This window comes from Penaeus japonicus, unplaced genomic scaffold (genome assembly GCF_977035675.1).
Source record: "Penaeus japonicus unplaced genomic scaffold, GWHDUDI00000001_assembly GWHDUDI00000002, whole genome shotgun sequence".
Classification (NCBI taxonomy): domain Eukaryota; kingdom Metazoa; phylum Arthropoda; class Malacostraca; order Decapoda; family Penaeidae; genus Penaeus; species Penaeus japonicus.
Genome location: NW_028234404.1, coordinates 30,694,054 through 30,709,053, shown reverse-complemented (window position 1 = coordinate 30,709,053; position 15,000 = coordinate 30,694,054). Strand labels below are relative to the sequence as shown.

Sequence of the window (15,000 nt, the reverse complement as noted above, 5' to 3'; positions counted from 1 at the left end):
TCCACTATATGATGTTCAGTCAAATCTGATTATGTTATCTACAAAAAAAAATAATAATATTAATAATAATAATAATAATAATAACAATATAAATAAACCTTGGCACTGCAACTCACTATTTCATGACAAGCTTTGCTTTTGATAGACAAAGCTCCATATTTTGTATAGCATGTTTCTGGTGAATTACCACACAGCACAGCCATGTCTGTGCAGGTAACCAGAAGAATACCTCCGTCTGCTACACTCTTTACAGCACTATCCAGAAACATGTGTGGTGAACCATATGGGTCGAGATCAATGGCATGGAATCTTTTCCCTTGCTCATAGCTCTTGTACATTGCCATGCTATATGTAAAGGAAGAAAAATAAATTTCTTATTAATGCATAAAAAGTCTTCAAATTGTTGTAAATTGCTTGAACAGCTATATACTCATAGCTTTGAATTATCAGTAGATATGGTCTACATTAATCAGATTAATGATGAATAAGAAGAGTGATCAAAGCAAAGTTCTTTTATACTATAAGTGCATTTCCAATTTTATATATTTTCATATCAGTCTATTATCATAATAGTAAAACCAGTGAAAAAAATGCAAAAAAAGATTGATGAATATCCTTTAACCCATTCCCGACGGGGGATTTCTAGCCTAGAATGTCCAAATGCCGGGGCTTTCGAATTATTAGGCCTAAATCAATTGAATAGCTGGCACAATACTGTGCCGCCCGGCAACTGGGCTTTTGAATGCGCGGTACACATGCTGTACCACCCGTCCTGTGTGGGTTAAAATTTAAAAATTGATACAATTTTTCCAACAATATTCTAAAAATGAAAAATAAATCTATAAATAGTTTTCAGCTATCTATTTCCTTGCCTTTCATTTTCTACACAAAATCTTATAATTTCATCCAGTAAATTTTACCTTTAACAGCCTTTATGGTTTTAAATTAGTTGTTGTTTTATAGGAGACAGGATATGTATTATACAATTGAAAGCAAAGAAGATAGAAAACTATTTAGGTCAAACTCTGATTGTTCTTTTCTTGGAACTAAAGTTTTGGCAAAATGACTTTCCTAATCATAAGGCACACAAACCTCAACTTATACTTTTCAAGTCCCCTCATCTTCTACACTCTTGGAATAATAATAAAGTTGTGTAAAGCCAAGAGAAAATATTTGTTACAAAAAATACTGTACATTAAACATACAATGTCAATAATTAGAAAGTAGTCCAATACTTACGAGGCATCACTGAAACTTGACGTGACAATGTCTTCGACTTTGTTGTGGGTTATATTACGTTCCATGCACTCAACTGCCTGTTTTGAAAAATCATTAGCAACAATCTCCTTCACACCGCCAACTTCATGTGCATAACGAATTGATCGAAGACCTGAAGCAGCAAGAGCCTCCAAGATCCTTATGCCTTCTGGATCTTTCTTCCCTGGTTCCAATAATGTAAATTTTTTCTCCTCTGGAGGTAATTCTTCTGCTTTTATTTCTTTGCTTGACTCTTGTGTTGTTTTGTTCTTATTTTTAGCTTCATCTTCATCCTTTGAGAGTTTTAATAATCTTGCTTTTTCCTTTAACTCTGCTTTCTTCCTCTTCAGATTTTCTTGCTCTCTGAATTCAGCAGAAAACACTCTCAACACTGAAACACTGTAGGTAAATTATTGTTAGTTAATTTCTGCAAAAAGAATTAAGTAATAGAACAAAATTGCTAGGGAAATTATGTAAAGACTAAGCCTTACAGGGAACATTAAACTTATGTCAGATATTTACAAAGAAATTCATCTATATGAATAGGTAGCCTTTATTGCTAGTTTACCTTAAATCTCTGTTGAATTCTTGCACAGGGTTGTAAAAAACATCATGGGAGCTTGGGAAAAGCACTTCTGCCTTTCCTTCTTTGACGTGTGTAAATGGACGCTTATCTATCACAAACCCTATCTCATTGCTTCCTCCATTCCTGTCACCCTCTGTTTCTTTATTTCCTTTTTCTCCTGAAGACATCTTTACACTGACTGTAATTCCCTGGTACTGCAAGAATTTATTTCTGGAAAAAAAAAAAATCATTATAAAGAGGGAGAAGGTGAGAGGGACGAAAATATTTGAGAAAGAGCAAGTGAAAAATGAGAGAGAGAGAGAGAGAGAGAGAGAGAGAGAGAGAGAGAGAGAGAGAGAGAGAGAGAGAGAGAGAGAGAGAGAGAGAGAGAGAGAGAGAGAGAGAGAGAGAGAGAGAGAGAGAGAGAGAGAAGAGAGAGAGAGAGAAGAGAGAGAGGAGAGAGAGAGAGAGAGAGAGAGGAGAGAGAGACAGAGAGAGAGAGAGAGAGAGGAGAGAGAGAGAGAGAGAGAGAGAGAGAGAGAGAGAGAGAGAGAGAGAGAGAGAGAGAGAGAGAGAGAGAGAGAGAGAGAGAGAGAGAGAGAGAGAGAGAGAATTATAAGAGTGTTAACAATATAAGCATTAACCCACTGCGTACGGGTGTCATGACATACATGACGTAGGAGCTTTGGCCTGACGACGGGCGTCATGACGTATATGATGTTCGGGGATTTTGGAATACTATGCTATTTTATTGTGCTATGAAAAAGGAATGAGTGATGATGGCTACTGCAGTCATAATTACTATAATTACCGTAATACCGTGCTAGCTTAACGTCCAAAACCTAGATGGCACCACTTTTTCCTAGCACCAGCAGGAGAGAGAGCCTTGAATGGCACCCATCCACGGTCTCTAGCAAGCACTGTCTCTATAGAGCGATGGCACACACTAAGTTGATGAACCCTTGCTCAAAACTACCGCCGATGAAGGATGTGCAGGCAGATCGAGAAGAGGAAGGTGACTCAATCCATACCCAGTGTCTAAAATGTGCTCCTGTGCCAATATGGATGCCTTTCATTGTGGCACTCACAGTCACAAACACAGGTTTCATTCCTCTTCTCTACCTCTTCTTGTTAACTTTATTGTAGGGGGTTATATGTTTCGTATTCGTTCATGACAGCACAAAAATACGAAAAAATAAAGTTATCTTTTGTCCTCCCATAAAACAGCAATACTTCTATCACATTGAGTATAAAGGAAATAATGAGCTAATATGGATAATATATTACAATTTTAGTCAACTGCAGCACTGATAGAGCCTGTTATATGGCACATATAAGTCTCTAAACTCAATAAAACACATAAAAAAATAAAACACAAAAAACGCTCTAGTTTTACAACGAATGACTGAAAGAGAGTGGGATGATTCAAATTAAATTGCTTCAAGCGGTCTCTCTCTAAAAATAAAACCTATCCTGGAGGTTGGGCAAGCAAATTTATCTCCGTCTGCAATGGGTTAAAAGTTCCTGTTGGCCTATTCGTACTTGCCTAATGAAATAAAACATTGAACACTATTTCCATCTCTTCAAACTCAAAATATTTTTTTAGGAAATAAGAGCATGCCTTTATCTCTATCTCTACAATACTCACATTAATGATACAGATCTCCTTAATCTTACAGCTATCGGCATCAATTTCTTGATACCATGGATATTCATGGATATTGATATCAAGATATTCAGAGAAAATAGTGAATATTTGTTTTCCAGTTCTATATCAGATGCATTTCCTCTTCTTTCTACTGAGTCTGCTTCAATACTTGTACACTGTCACTGGGTACTTATTATTTGAACTGTTCAAGAATACTGTGCTTACATTTTTTCCAAACAAAAATAATACCAAGTACTACACACTGTCACTGCACATCGCACTGGTAATACTGCAGAATTGGAATCATTTAACATTATCCAGAAAATAACTATAATTAGAATAAAAAATATTTAAAAATGCATTACACTCATACTTATAAAATAGATTTCCACAATGTTTCTTCTCCTTATTTACTCAAACCATCATACTCACTAGATTTATTTTCTAGTATGATGCTAGACATGGTATTGGCAGAATTCAGCTATATATAAGCTATATATATCAAAAGCAATTAATCAATAGGAAATTCATTTGTATCACGAACAAGCAACTTTACTAGAGAATTACCGGAGTGATTCTCATGCTATCATATATTTAGAAACTACTAAAAACAATGACAATAACATAGGCACCATTTACATATACATTGACGAGCATTAACAATGAGTCTAAATTGCTAAAACAAACTGCAGATGAATCCTCTTCTATTCTTTCAAATGTCTAATCCTTCAAAAATACGTAGCTCTGACAAAACCAACCACAGACTCTCACAGATAACGAAAACAAATATTTGGCGATCCACTCCGGATATAGCTACTGGACTTCCTGTCTTCATATACGAAAAATATAGCTATACAGAAGTGAATACTATAGTGAAATACAAACGTTTCTCAAGCACCGCAGTACACCATTAAGCGCAACCTCAGCACCGCATGTGGTTTGTTTACCTTCGACGAAAACATGTGTAAGATAAGTTCCTGACTCCGACTGCCGTTCGCGTAAGGAAATGCGGATTCATCCCCTGAAATTGTCTCTTTACGCTCTCTAAAACACTGGTATGTGGTCAACTTTCTCTCCTAATTACATCTTGTTTTATGAGTTTGCGTCTTACGAAACTCTTATTTAAAGAGAATCAAGATACAAGGGTTGTGCATATCAAATGTTGCACTAGTAGTGTGAATATGATTCCATTTATGTTCGAATACCATATCCGTTTGATCCTTTTTAGAGCATTGGAACTTATCTAGAGGTTTGGATTCCACGGAGTTGATTCTGTTTTCTTTCTGCGTCTAATGTTATTGTATCAAGGCTAATTCCGTATAGTCTAGGCATATATGACTCCCTCCCTCCTGTGTTTTCCACCTAAATATCAGGGAAAATCTGGGCGTATTTCTTTCCCATCAGATTCTCACATTACCTTTCCATCATGTGAGTAAAATGTCTCTTTTTGTCAGCTAGTTCATTTGTCTGATAACTCGATATGGTTTTAAATATTGACAGAGGTATGTATGCAGATTTAGAGATGATTAATTGTATGACATTCATAAAACTCATTGGAGTCAGTAAAGGAAAAAAGTGTTAATTAGGATAACATTTTGATTCTTCTTTGATAGAAGATATTTTATTGCTGTCTTTGGATTTTTTTATTGCTTATGTTATATGGAGATCCAGAAAATAATACTTCCTGATTATTCTTGATGGTCAGTTTGGAAAATACAACAAACTTCCCCCATCTATATACTGGCAAAAGAGACCATTTAGAGTTATAGTTAAATAAAAGGACAGTCCTAGATCTATTTTGTCAGAAGTTGGAGCTTGATGTTCTTTTCTGGAGCACCAAAGATGGGGAGGCAAGATATTTTGTTGGTATAATTGGATAAAGACGCAGCCAAATGTAGCAAAAAACTAATCTTACAGCATGACGTAGTAGTAATTATGATGTAATGCCTTAAAACTCTTTTCTTCCAGAAACGCAAAATAAGTGAGGTATATTATTTTGAATTTAATTTAAAAATGAGTAAAGGGAGATGCTTCCACTACACTGATGAACTGAAAACTGTAAAATATCTACTATGCGCGTGCACCAACCTCGCCCACGGAAATACAAAAAAGCATCACAAATTGGCAATGATGTCACGTGATAATAATAGCACCAATAAGGAAACAATTGATCTAACTGACTAATTTATCGACCAATCACAGACATTTGAATGGTGAGTATGGGTCTTCATTCAAATTTCAAAATCAGTAGAGAGATATATGCTGTAGAGCTTTATTAAGTTATTTAAAAAAAATGACAGTTCAACACTCAAACTCTTATGGGACAAACTATGATCCAGTCCCTCACACACCTCCAATTAAGGGAAGTAATGCGCAAACTCGGATTAAAAGTGCCAAGTAGTGGCTTGAAAAGGGGGGGTCTAGGGGTTGAAAGCCCCTCTTTGGCCAGGGCAAAAAAGAAACTAGATTAGGTTAGGTCAGGTCAATCAGTTAGGTTTTGTTGAGTACTAATATGGAGAAAACTGTGGTTGTGGCAGATATGTATCTGCCATGAAGTGGCTTAAAAAAGGGGGGGGGGTTCCAGGGGGTGCAAAACCCCCCCTTTGGCTAGGGCAAAAAAGAAACTAGGTTAAGTTAAGTCAGGTCCATCAGTTAGGTTAGGTCTGGTCCATTCAAATTAAAAAATGTACTTGCCATGAAGTGGCTTGAATAGGGGGGAGGTCTAGGGGGCCCCATTGGCTAGGGCAAAAAAGAAACTAGGTTAGGTTAAGTCAGATCCATTGGTTAGGTTTTGTGTACAAATATGGAGAAAACTGTGGTCATGGCAGATGCGTATCTTAAAAACTAGGCTAGGTTACATTAGGTCTATGGGCTAGGCTTTGATACTGAAAAACTTGTTTAAATCTCCTGCCAGAAATCGTTTAGTACCATGTCGACACAGGCACATGGGGGGAGGGGGGAGGTAAAACTCAGAAACGAAAGGTTTATGGAGGAAATGAATAACATAACTGTGCAAAACACAACGAAAACTACCCGAAAAATATCACGTCGTACCCAGAAAGTTGGTTGCATCTTTATCCATTTATACTATTTTGTCATGCTATCCTCCTGGCCAGCGTGCCGGGTGATTGGGTGCGTAGCGCTTGACTGCGGCCAGTGCAGGTGAATAGCCTCAGGCATTAGGCTCATGCATTTGAAATATCCTAGCATTTTGACCATTTAGAGCCAAAACAGCCCCATTGGCAGCAAGTGAAAATTGTACCATTATAGGGTTAGCCTGAAGATTGTAGACCTTCCATCACAGTAAGTTTCAAATAGATTTAAAGCCAGTATAATTTTATATAAAAGTTCAGTTTTGTATGTCACAATGGGTGTCTTGTAAACATACTGAAAAATAGGCTGTTAGAGTGGTTTTTGTATCAGAGCTATATGAATAAAAATACATTATTTTTTAAATACTACAAATACTTAATTATTTGATAACCTCCATATAATTGAACAGGAAGCTGTTATTCTTTATCAAATAGAGTCTAGATACATTTTTGTGCAATGTTGTGCTTTACTCATACAATATTGTTTAGTACATGCTCCCATAGAGTATACAGATAGGAAGTTTTTGAAAATAAAGTAATTTAGTTTCTTAATTCTGTTAACAGGTATCAAGAGTCAGCTGGAGTAGAGGATGCAGAGTATCACATTATGTATGACCATTATGATCACATGAAGCTCCCTCAAGATGCTACAGCAACGCTAAAGTTAGAGACAGTAGTTCCTCCTGAAACTCTCTCTAGCACAGATTCACTTACTACAGTTACATTATCAGGAGGTGAAGGCCTTGTAGCACCAGCATTGGCTAATAATTCTCACACTGCCACAAATGCTCTTACTACCACATCCTTTTCTGGAGGAGTAAGATTGACAGCTCCATCTTTGTCAACCAATGGTAATCTATCCATCACATCACTTACTAGTGCAGGAGCCACAAGTACTATTCCAACTACATCCACTCCGACAGATAATTTTGCAAGATCTACCATTACAAATAGTGATGCTATTACTGCTGCTACTATTCCTGCTGTAGATTCAAATTCACATAACCAAGTATCTCAGATGAATATGAATCAAATTGTGACAACCTCAGGAGATGGTGTAATTGATGGAAACCTTGTTACATCATCTGCAATAGATGCAGTTGTAACTACAATGGTGGCACCTTCAGATTGTTCAAATGTTGCAAGTAGTTGCAGGAAAGTACCACAAGTAATTGTGAAACTTTTGAGTGATGATTCTCTAAGTTTGGATATGGTTCGTATTATTGCAGAGCAGGAAACAGATAACACATCACATAATGCTCATGGTTTCAACATGCTTACAAGATCAGGAACTTTAGTTCATACAAAATTATCAGAAAATAGCATCATCAATGCGGTTGCCCCAAACCAGTATCGCCAAACAGAAGTTATAAGGCCTTCCATAAAAGATGAGGGAGAAGTCAATCCAGAATGTAGTGTAGTTTGGACTTGTGCCTATTGCAGCTTAGCATTCTCAAGCTCTGAAGCAGTAGGGCAACACCAAGAAAAAGACTGCACAGAAAATCCAAACAATGTTGTATTTACAACCACAACATCTCAGTCTACAGTTGATGCCCTAATGTCTCCTTTAAGAGAATCTGAAGATCCATCTTACAATCTCAAATTAGAAAGGGATTCACAGTCAGGTAATGGTATGAAAGATGTCCATGATTCTCAAAAAGTCCAAGTAAAAAATATTGAAACCCCTGACTGTGAAACTACTTGGAACTGTGCTGTGTGTGGCAGTGAGTTTACTGATCCCAAGGAATTAAATCAACATCATATGACTCATTCTGTTCAGGAGCTGTCTTCAGCATTATTTAAATTTACAACCCCACATCAAAAAGCCAAAAAGAGTACAAGAGCTAAGTCACCAGTCTATATAAAGACAGTATTCAGGTCATCAATGCAAACTGATAGTGCCAAATGTAGATGGAATAAAGATATTACGGATTCAAAGATGGAAGAAGAAATGGCCGACAACCCGGGTGATACTCCTCCTCAAACCCCACCACTGGAAGTGACTGTGAAGAAACGAAAGCGAAAGCCAGGTCCCAAAGCAAAACCACGTGAAAAAAGTGAAAAACGAAAATACGTCAGAAAACTTGGAAGTGATGGGAAGCCCATTCGTCAGAGGGAGTACAAAATTCCCCCAGCTGGCCACGGAAGTCGTGATCCTCACACATGCTATATTTGCAGTAAAGTCTTAAGCTCAAGGGGTAATTTAGCCAAACATTTAGTTTTACATAATTTAGACAAACCTTGGGTGTGCAATTTATGTGGAATAGGTTTTAATGCTAAACGAGATCATAAACATCATTATTTACAACATCATACCAATGAAAGGCCAAACATCTGCAAGGTGTGTGGGAAAGGCTATGTTGATAGCAGATATCTCTTAGAACACATGGTTTTCCATAGGCAGGAAAGATCACATTCTTGTGATGTATGCGGCAAGACTTTTCGAACTGCAAAATGTGTCGCAAGGCATAAGAAAAGACATGAAAAAGAAAAACATTATACTTGTGAAATTTGCTGTAAGTCTTTTGCTGTTAAAGGTGACCTTACATCTCACATTCGCAAAGTTCATAATAGTGATAAAAAGTCTTCAGCCAAACAGCAAAAGGAACATCAGCTGCAGCAACAGGCATCACAACAACATATTGATCATGGAAGTCACCATGTTAAATCTAAGGATATTACAGAATTTTTGTTGCCAAGTGGAACCCCAGCTCACATCCTCCCAGATCAGCTATTGCCTACAGACTTGGAATCTGCTAGTCTGAGTGGATCTGTGACCACAAAAGATGGTATTTTTATCAGCAGTGATCCTTTAGCAATACCAGCACTAATCCCAATTAGAGGGACAGGAGAGAATGGGGTAAACTGCTCCTATGGTGTAGCCTTAACCACACCAGGAGGAGGACCTGGTGTTACCCCAACAGTCGGTGACCATGCAACTTATATAATGATAAACAACCCAGATGAGGAAGTTGCTTCAAATGCAGTCCCCAGTACTCATGGATTAAACATCATGTATACCGCAGATCCTGCTCAAGCTCCATCACAGCAGGTAAGGAAATAGCTCACTCTGAGTATATGCAGTTTATATTTTTACAGGATTTTGAGTGAAAAATATCAGCTGCAGATTTTTATTTGTTTGCCTCTTAGTTTGAGAGATTAGTATATAGTATATAGGGATGTGCACTGGAAATCTGTATACTGAGGTCCTCGGTATTACCGGCATTACCAGTATCAGAAGCACTTCAGTATACTGGTGATGGTATTTTTTTGTGTATCAGTATGCCAGTATTTTTTCAGTATTGTTTTTATGGCACTGAATACACCAAACCCACAAATATAACAGCTATTCAGATACATAAGTACAAAGGCACTGACTTCTGACTTCACTATTAGCTACTGGTGGGCAAAACATGGGACACCAAGCACCTCATATCTGGGATTCTCACACCATGCTTAAATTTTGAAAAGGCATCAGTGAATTATGATTAGGTTAACCCATAAACCTAAATATATTCATTATGTGCTACATATCCAAATAGGTGTAAGTTTTATATGTTATAAACACCAACAGAAACCTGTATTACCAGTATCATGACTTGTACCGGTATTATTTCAGAAACTGGTACTGGTATTATTTCAGAAAACCAGTATTGGCAATACTGGTATTTTTTGTTGATACCACACATCCCTTTTTGCAAAACCTTTTTGGTAAAATTTCAATACTCACAAGCCTGGCATGGGCCTCTGCCAATTGACAAGGCCTTTCTGCCTGTTGGCACTTAGGCAATTGCATTCTTCACCTCATATAATCTGGCAAGCCCAATCTAGTAGGCCTCTGGTGATTTATCAAGTTATGAACCAATCCAATATTTACCTTGCTAGGATATATGTGAAAGATGAGTGTTGGCTTTTGCCTCTTCCCATGTGTAGGCACCATCTTTTTTCATTATTTATAATGGTTTGGTGAATCTTGCAATATTGAGACTGAATCATTCTAATCAATAATTGTTTAAAAGAGGATAGCATGAAGTAGCACCATGGCCTTTGCAGCATAGGCCAGTAAATCTCCCTCATGTATATAAATCACCAGGGTGATCAACAAGCTCTATGTATGGGAGAAGTTTCTTTGCCTTTTCCAGAGAATAAAGCCATAAACTCACTGTACTTAGCTATGGCAGTATAGATTCATGGACTTACAATTCATGAACATTCAGGGATTCATAAGTGCTAGTGGCTTTACCTTGACTTTTTGCTGATTGTTTTTCAAACATTTTAGGGCTTTTACTTTTTTTTTTATATATCTTCATTCAGTTTATTCTGATCATTTACCATAGTTTTATGCTGCAAAGTCAGAAATAACAGTGAATAAATATGTATGATTGGATATGCATTTTGGCTAGATTGGCCAAAGTGGTGAAACCAAACAAAATTGTCAGCAGGCAGTATCATCCATGACATCCTGCTGCTTCATCATGTACCTTGAATATGATAGCATGACTTTCAATTAATGGGACAGACAGTAAGAGCTGCGAGAAGCAGTTTAACTATTTCTCTTTTTATAAGACATACCAAAGTGTGACAGGGCCTGTATATTTTGAGATAGTTATCAGGCATAATTAATTCTGTGTGTAAAGAAATTAAAGTACTATTTGGATCTCTTTATGAAGGTTGGAGAAGTTGATGGGACATCCTTGGATCAGATAGAACATCTCTCCTCATCAGTAGGACCGTCTTTGGTATCTTCTAATGGCCAGCTTCACCACCGTTTGAGCAACCAGGGACAAATAGATCAAGGTCAAGATGGTCAAACTATAATAACTGGTAAGTAAAGGGTTGTACTGGCAGAGGCGTAGAAGTGAGAATATGTGATTATAGCATCAAAAAAGTTGTATTAATTTCAGTCAGTGATAAGGGAAACACTAAAGCATTTAGACAACTAGACAAAGTGAATGTAAAGCTTCTCATCCACATCTGTATTTCATGTCTCTTTTATATCATTTTAAATTTATTTATCTATTTTACTTTCAGAGGAAAATGTATTGGAAGAGAGCCACAGACAAGAGCTAAAATTTAGCACGACCTCTGGAGAATCTGGTTCTGAGATGAGAGCTGATGTCACACACAACCCCAGCACAGCTCCCTCTCCAAGCGACCCAGGGCCTGGCTTCCACCTAGAACTACTGTCTCAAACCATTCAGCTTGAGTTACAAAGAAGTCAGACGTCTACCGGTTTTATAGGTTAAATACTTGAGAGTTATATTACTCTTCACATTCTAGTTCACATGATCTGAGTTGTACGAATTTTGTGTGTTAGTGAAAGAATATATTGTGTATAGTACTGTTTTTTATAACGTTATTTTATACTGGTGTTCAAGAATACACAGACAGCATATAGGAGTTACAAGCATTATTATTTATTTTTTAAAGGAAAAATGTATATATACATTAAACAACTAAAGCACTTTGCATGTATGGATGAATTGTTTATAAATGATTAGAAATTGTTTAAGTGCATATAGTGACCTTTTTTTTTATATAATGATATTTATGTCTATGTTTGTGGACCATAAAGCTGTCAGAGTATATTATTGTTGTTTCATCTTCAAATATTTTACCATTCCAGATTGAAAATATATAGTTCATATTCATTTCATCTCACACTGCCAGTTGGATTTACTGCATGTTATACCAAAAAATAAAATGTACAGTATTTGTTTGTTTGAATACCATACTAAGTTGCAAAGGGAGAAAGACAGGTTCAAGAAGTACATCAAGCAGGTGGTAGATATGTATGAAGGGAGGAAGAGTCAAGTAAGATGTGCAGCAAATACAAGTTTTGATGTTAATATGGGACTCCATCTACACTCTGCATTTGTCCTGGTCTGCCTGACAGTAAGGAGTGTATATGTACATCTCCATGACACCCATCTAGGAAATACTGAAAAACATTGTTTATATATTGTATATTGTATTCACCTTTACAAGGATTTAATAACGGTGTATACCCTCACTTGGCAATATATGGCACATTATAAATGCTATGTAGAGAGAGAGAGAGAGAGAAAAAAAAAAAAATAATAATAATAATTTCCTAAAAAGTTTTTACATCATACCCTGGCATTCTCAGAAATTGTATGAAATATTTTACTCAATTAAATTTTGTTATGTCATAGAGCATTAATTTTAACAGTATTCAAAATTTTATTTCTGTATGCACTTATAAAATAGAAGCTAGATGGTCATTTGAAAAAACAAAAGAAATATCTCAGTTCATATTAACCATAATTTTGTATTTTATACTGGAAAACAATAATGGGGTAAACAGAAGATCCAATACATATTTTTCTTGGCCGATTGATTCATAAGTCCTCTTGGTAATTAGGAGCATCACTAGCTTGTGAGAGGGACTGGTCCTTAGTGTGGTCGGAATTCTGAAAAAAGAAAAAAAAATTTAATCAACATTTTCACTTCACTGGCATTTTATATAACAATATGGACATGCTATTATGGTAAAATTATTACGGTTTGTAAATATAATCAAAGTATAATGAACATGAATCATACCAAAAAATATTTAAATGTAAATAATGTAATTCTTCAGCCATTGTTTGAACATGCCTACATAATTTGAAACACTGAGTATTATCACAAACTACAGATTAAGGCGGCCGTCATGGTGAATTTAATTAATTTATTTATTTATTATTTTTTTTTTTTCAAATATTCAATACGAAAAATATCTCATGTAATCTGGTGACCTTTGGCAATCTGTTCAGTAATATTTCTGTGAAATACACAAAAATAAAGGAGTTATGGCTAATTATCTGACCCCCCCCCCTGACCTCCCACTACACCTTCAATCCCTGCTGTATCATGTTCATGCAAATATATTCGACAAAGTTATTTTATCATAATAAAAATGGCCATATGATGTATTTCCATTCACTTATAAACACTAGTTTTCTGGACTTGTTTATTTTATGTGATTTTCGAATTTTTCTTACAAGAATGGAAAGACATTCAAAGAGGAAACACATGTTGCGAGAAAGACATAAAAGAATGATGCAACAGCTTCATGAGAGAGAACACCAAAGTTCTGACGTCGCTGGAAAGGTTGACGAGAGCACAAGAGTACATCACCTCGCGGTATTCCACCACGTCGCACGTTATCTACCTCGTCCCCGAGTGCCCTATCTCCTTGCCCTGGTACACCCACACATCCTCCTCATGACTGTGCTTGGCCCCAACTATCAACGTCAAGGATGTTTGGCTCAACACCATCATATAGGCCTCCTACTGAAGCACCCTCATCACACAGTAAACAGAAACAACTAATAATAAATGTTATACCTTGTAAAAGGGGGGGGATCAGGTATCGGCTATCATTTATAATACCATGAAAATGCCATAGAATGCATCAAGATTGGCCCAAAGATATAAATTCTTATAAAAAAAAAAAAAAAAAAAGTAGGGAAATGTATTTTCAACTTCAAAGTGCAATATCTCAAAACTACACCTTTGTCTACAATTTTTTTATTTTTTTTTTTTTTTTTTTTTTTTTTTTTTTTTTTTTTTTTTTTTTTTTTTTTTTTTTTTTTTTTTTTTTTTTTTTTTTTTTTTTTTTTTTTTTTTCAAATATTCAATACGAAAAATATCTCATGTAATCTGGTGACCTTTGGCAATCTGTTCAGTAATATTTCTGTGAAATACACAAAAATAAAGGAGTTATGGCTAATTATCTGACCCCCCCCCCCCTGACCTCCCACTACACCTTCAATCCCTGCTGTATCATGTTCATGCAAATATATTCGACAAAGTTATTTTATCATAATAAAAATGGCTATATGATGTATTTCCATTCACTTATAAACACTAGTTTTCTGGACTTGTTTATTTTATGTGATTTTCGAATTTTTCTTACAAGAATGGAAAGACATGTTGCGAGAAAGACATAAAAGAATGATGCAACAGCTTCATGAGAGAGAACACCAAAGTTCTGACGTCGCTGGAAAGGTTGACGAGAGCACAAGAGTACATCACCTCGCGGTATTCCACCACGTCGCACGTTATCTACCTCGTCCCCGAGTGCCCTATCTCCTTGCCCTGGTACACCCACACATCCTCCTCATGACTGTGCTTGGCCCCAACTATCAACGTCAAGGATGTTTGGCTCAACACCATCATATAGGCCTCCTACTGAAGCACCCTCATCACACAGTAAACGGAAACAACTAATAATAAATGTTATACCTTGTAAAAGGGGGGGGATCAGGTATCGGCTATCATTTATAATACCATGAAAATGCCATAGAATGCATCAAGATTGGCCCAAAGATATAAATTCTTATTAAAAAAAAAAAAAAAAAAAAAAAAAAAAAAAAAAAAAAAAAAAAAAAAAAAAAAAAAAAAAAAAAAAAAAAAAAAAAAAAAAAAAA

The 15,000-nt window shown here is 36.2% G+C and overlaps 3 protein-coding genes across 6 annotated transcripts in view; 1 reads left to right on the top strand and 2 right to left on the bottom strand.

Annotated features, from left to right (window-relative positions):
- LOC122261081 (tRNA (guanine(26)-N(2))-dimethyltransferase) overlaps positions 1–4,651 on the bottom strand; it is a 6,846-nt gene extending 2,195 nt beyond the window's left edge. The window contains exons 1-4 of one of the 3 annotated variants that reach the window (XM_043028595.2): positions 4,418–4,651; positions 1,826–2,053; positions 1,240–1,656; positions 117–345 (exon numbers count right to left, since the gene is read on the bottom strand). In XM_043028595.2, the coding sequence (XP_042884529.2) occupies positions 117–345; positions 1,240–1,656; positions 1,826–2,053; positions 4,418–4,488 (945 nt within the window). In that variant the 5' untranslated portion in view covers positions 4,489–4,651. Of the gene's footprint in view, positions 1–116; positions 346–1,239; positions 1,657–1,825; positions 2,054–3,470; positions 3,760–4,355 lie in introns of those variants that run through there. The other 2 variants (XM_043028604.2, XM_086549521.1) reach the window with 2 other exon arrangements.
- Positions 4,405–12,277, top strand: LOC122261066 (uncharacterized). Of its 2 annotated transcripts, none has more exons than XM_043028585.2 (4): positions 4,405–4,525; positions 7,127–9,614; positions 11,233–11,386; positions 11,594–12,277. In XM_043028585.2, the coding sequence occupies exons 2-4, from the start codon at positions 7,170–7,172 to the stop codon at positions 11,806–11,808; spliced, it is 2,814 nt and encodes a 937-aa protein (XP_042884519.1). In that variant the 5' UTR covers positions 4,405–4,525; positions 7,127–7,169; the 3' UTR covers positions 11,809–12,277. The 2 variants fall into 2 exon arrangements, with proteins under 2 accessions (XP_042884519.1, XP_042884510.1); XM_043028576.2 differs by lacking the exon at positions 4,405–4,525 and adding an exon at positions 4,768–4,898.
- Positions 12,278–12,516: 239 nt separating this feature from the next.
- Positions 12,517–15,000, bottom strand: part of LOC122261104 (uncharacterized) — a 10,140-nt gene continuing 7,656 nt past the window's right edge. Inside the window, exon 8 of the mRNA XM_043028617.2 lies at positions 12,517–12,996. Within this exon, the coding sequence (XP_042884551.1) occupies positions 12,925–12,996 (72 nt within the window). The 3' untranslated portion in view covers positions 12,517–12,924. The remainder of the gene's footprint in view (positions 12,997–15,000) is intronic.

Excerpts from the sequence above, each read along its gene's own strand:
- LOC122261066 (XM_043028576.2), top strand. Across the intron at positions 9,615-11,232 it reads CTCAAGCTCCATCACAGCAG|GTTGGAGAAGTTGATGGGAC; the intron begins GTAAGGAAATAG and ends CTCTTTATGAAG. Across the intron at positions 11,387-11,593 it reads TGGTCAAACTATAATAACTG|AGGAAAATGTATTGGAAGAG; the intron begins GTAAGTAAAGGG and ends TTTTACTTTCAG.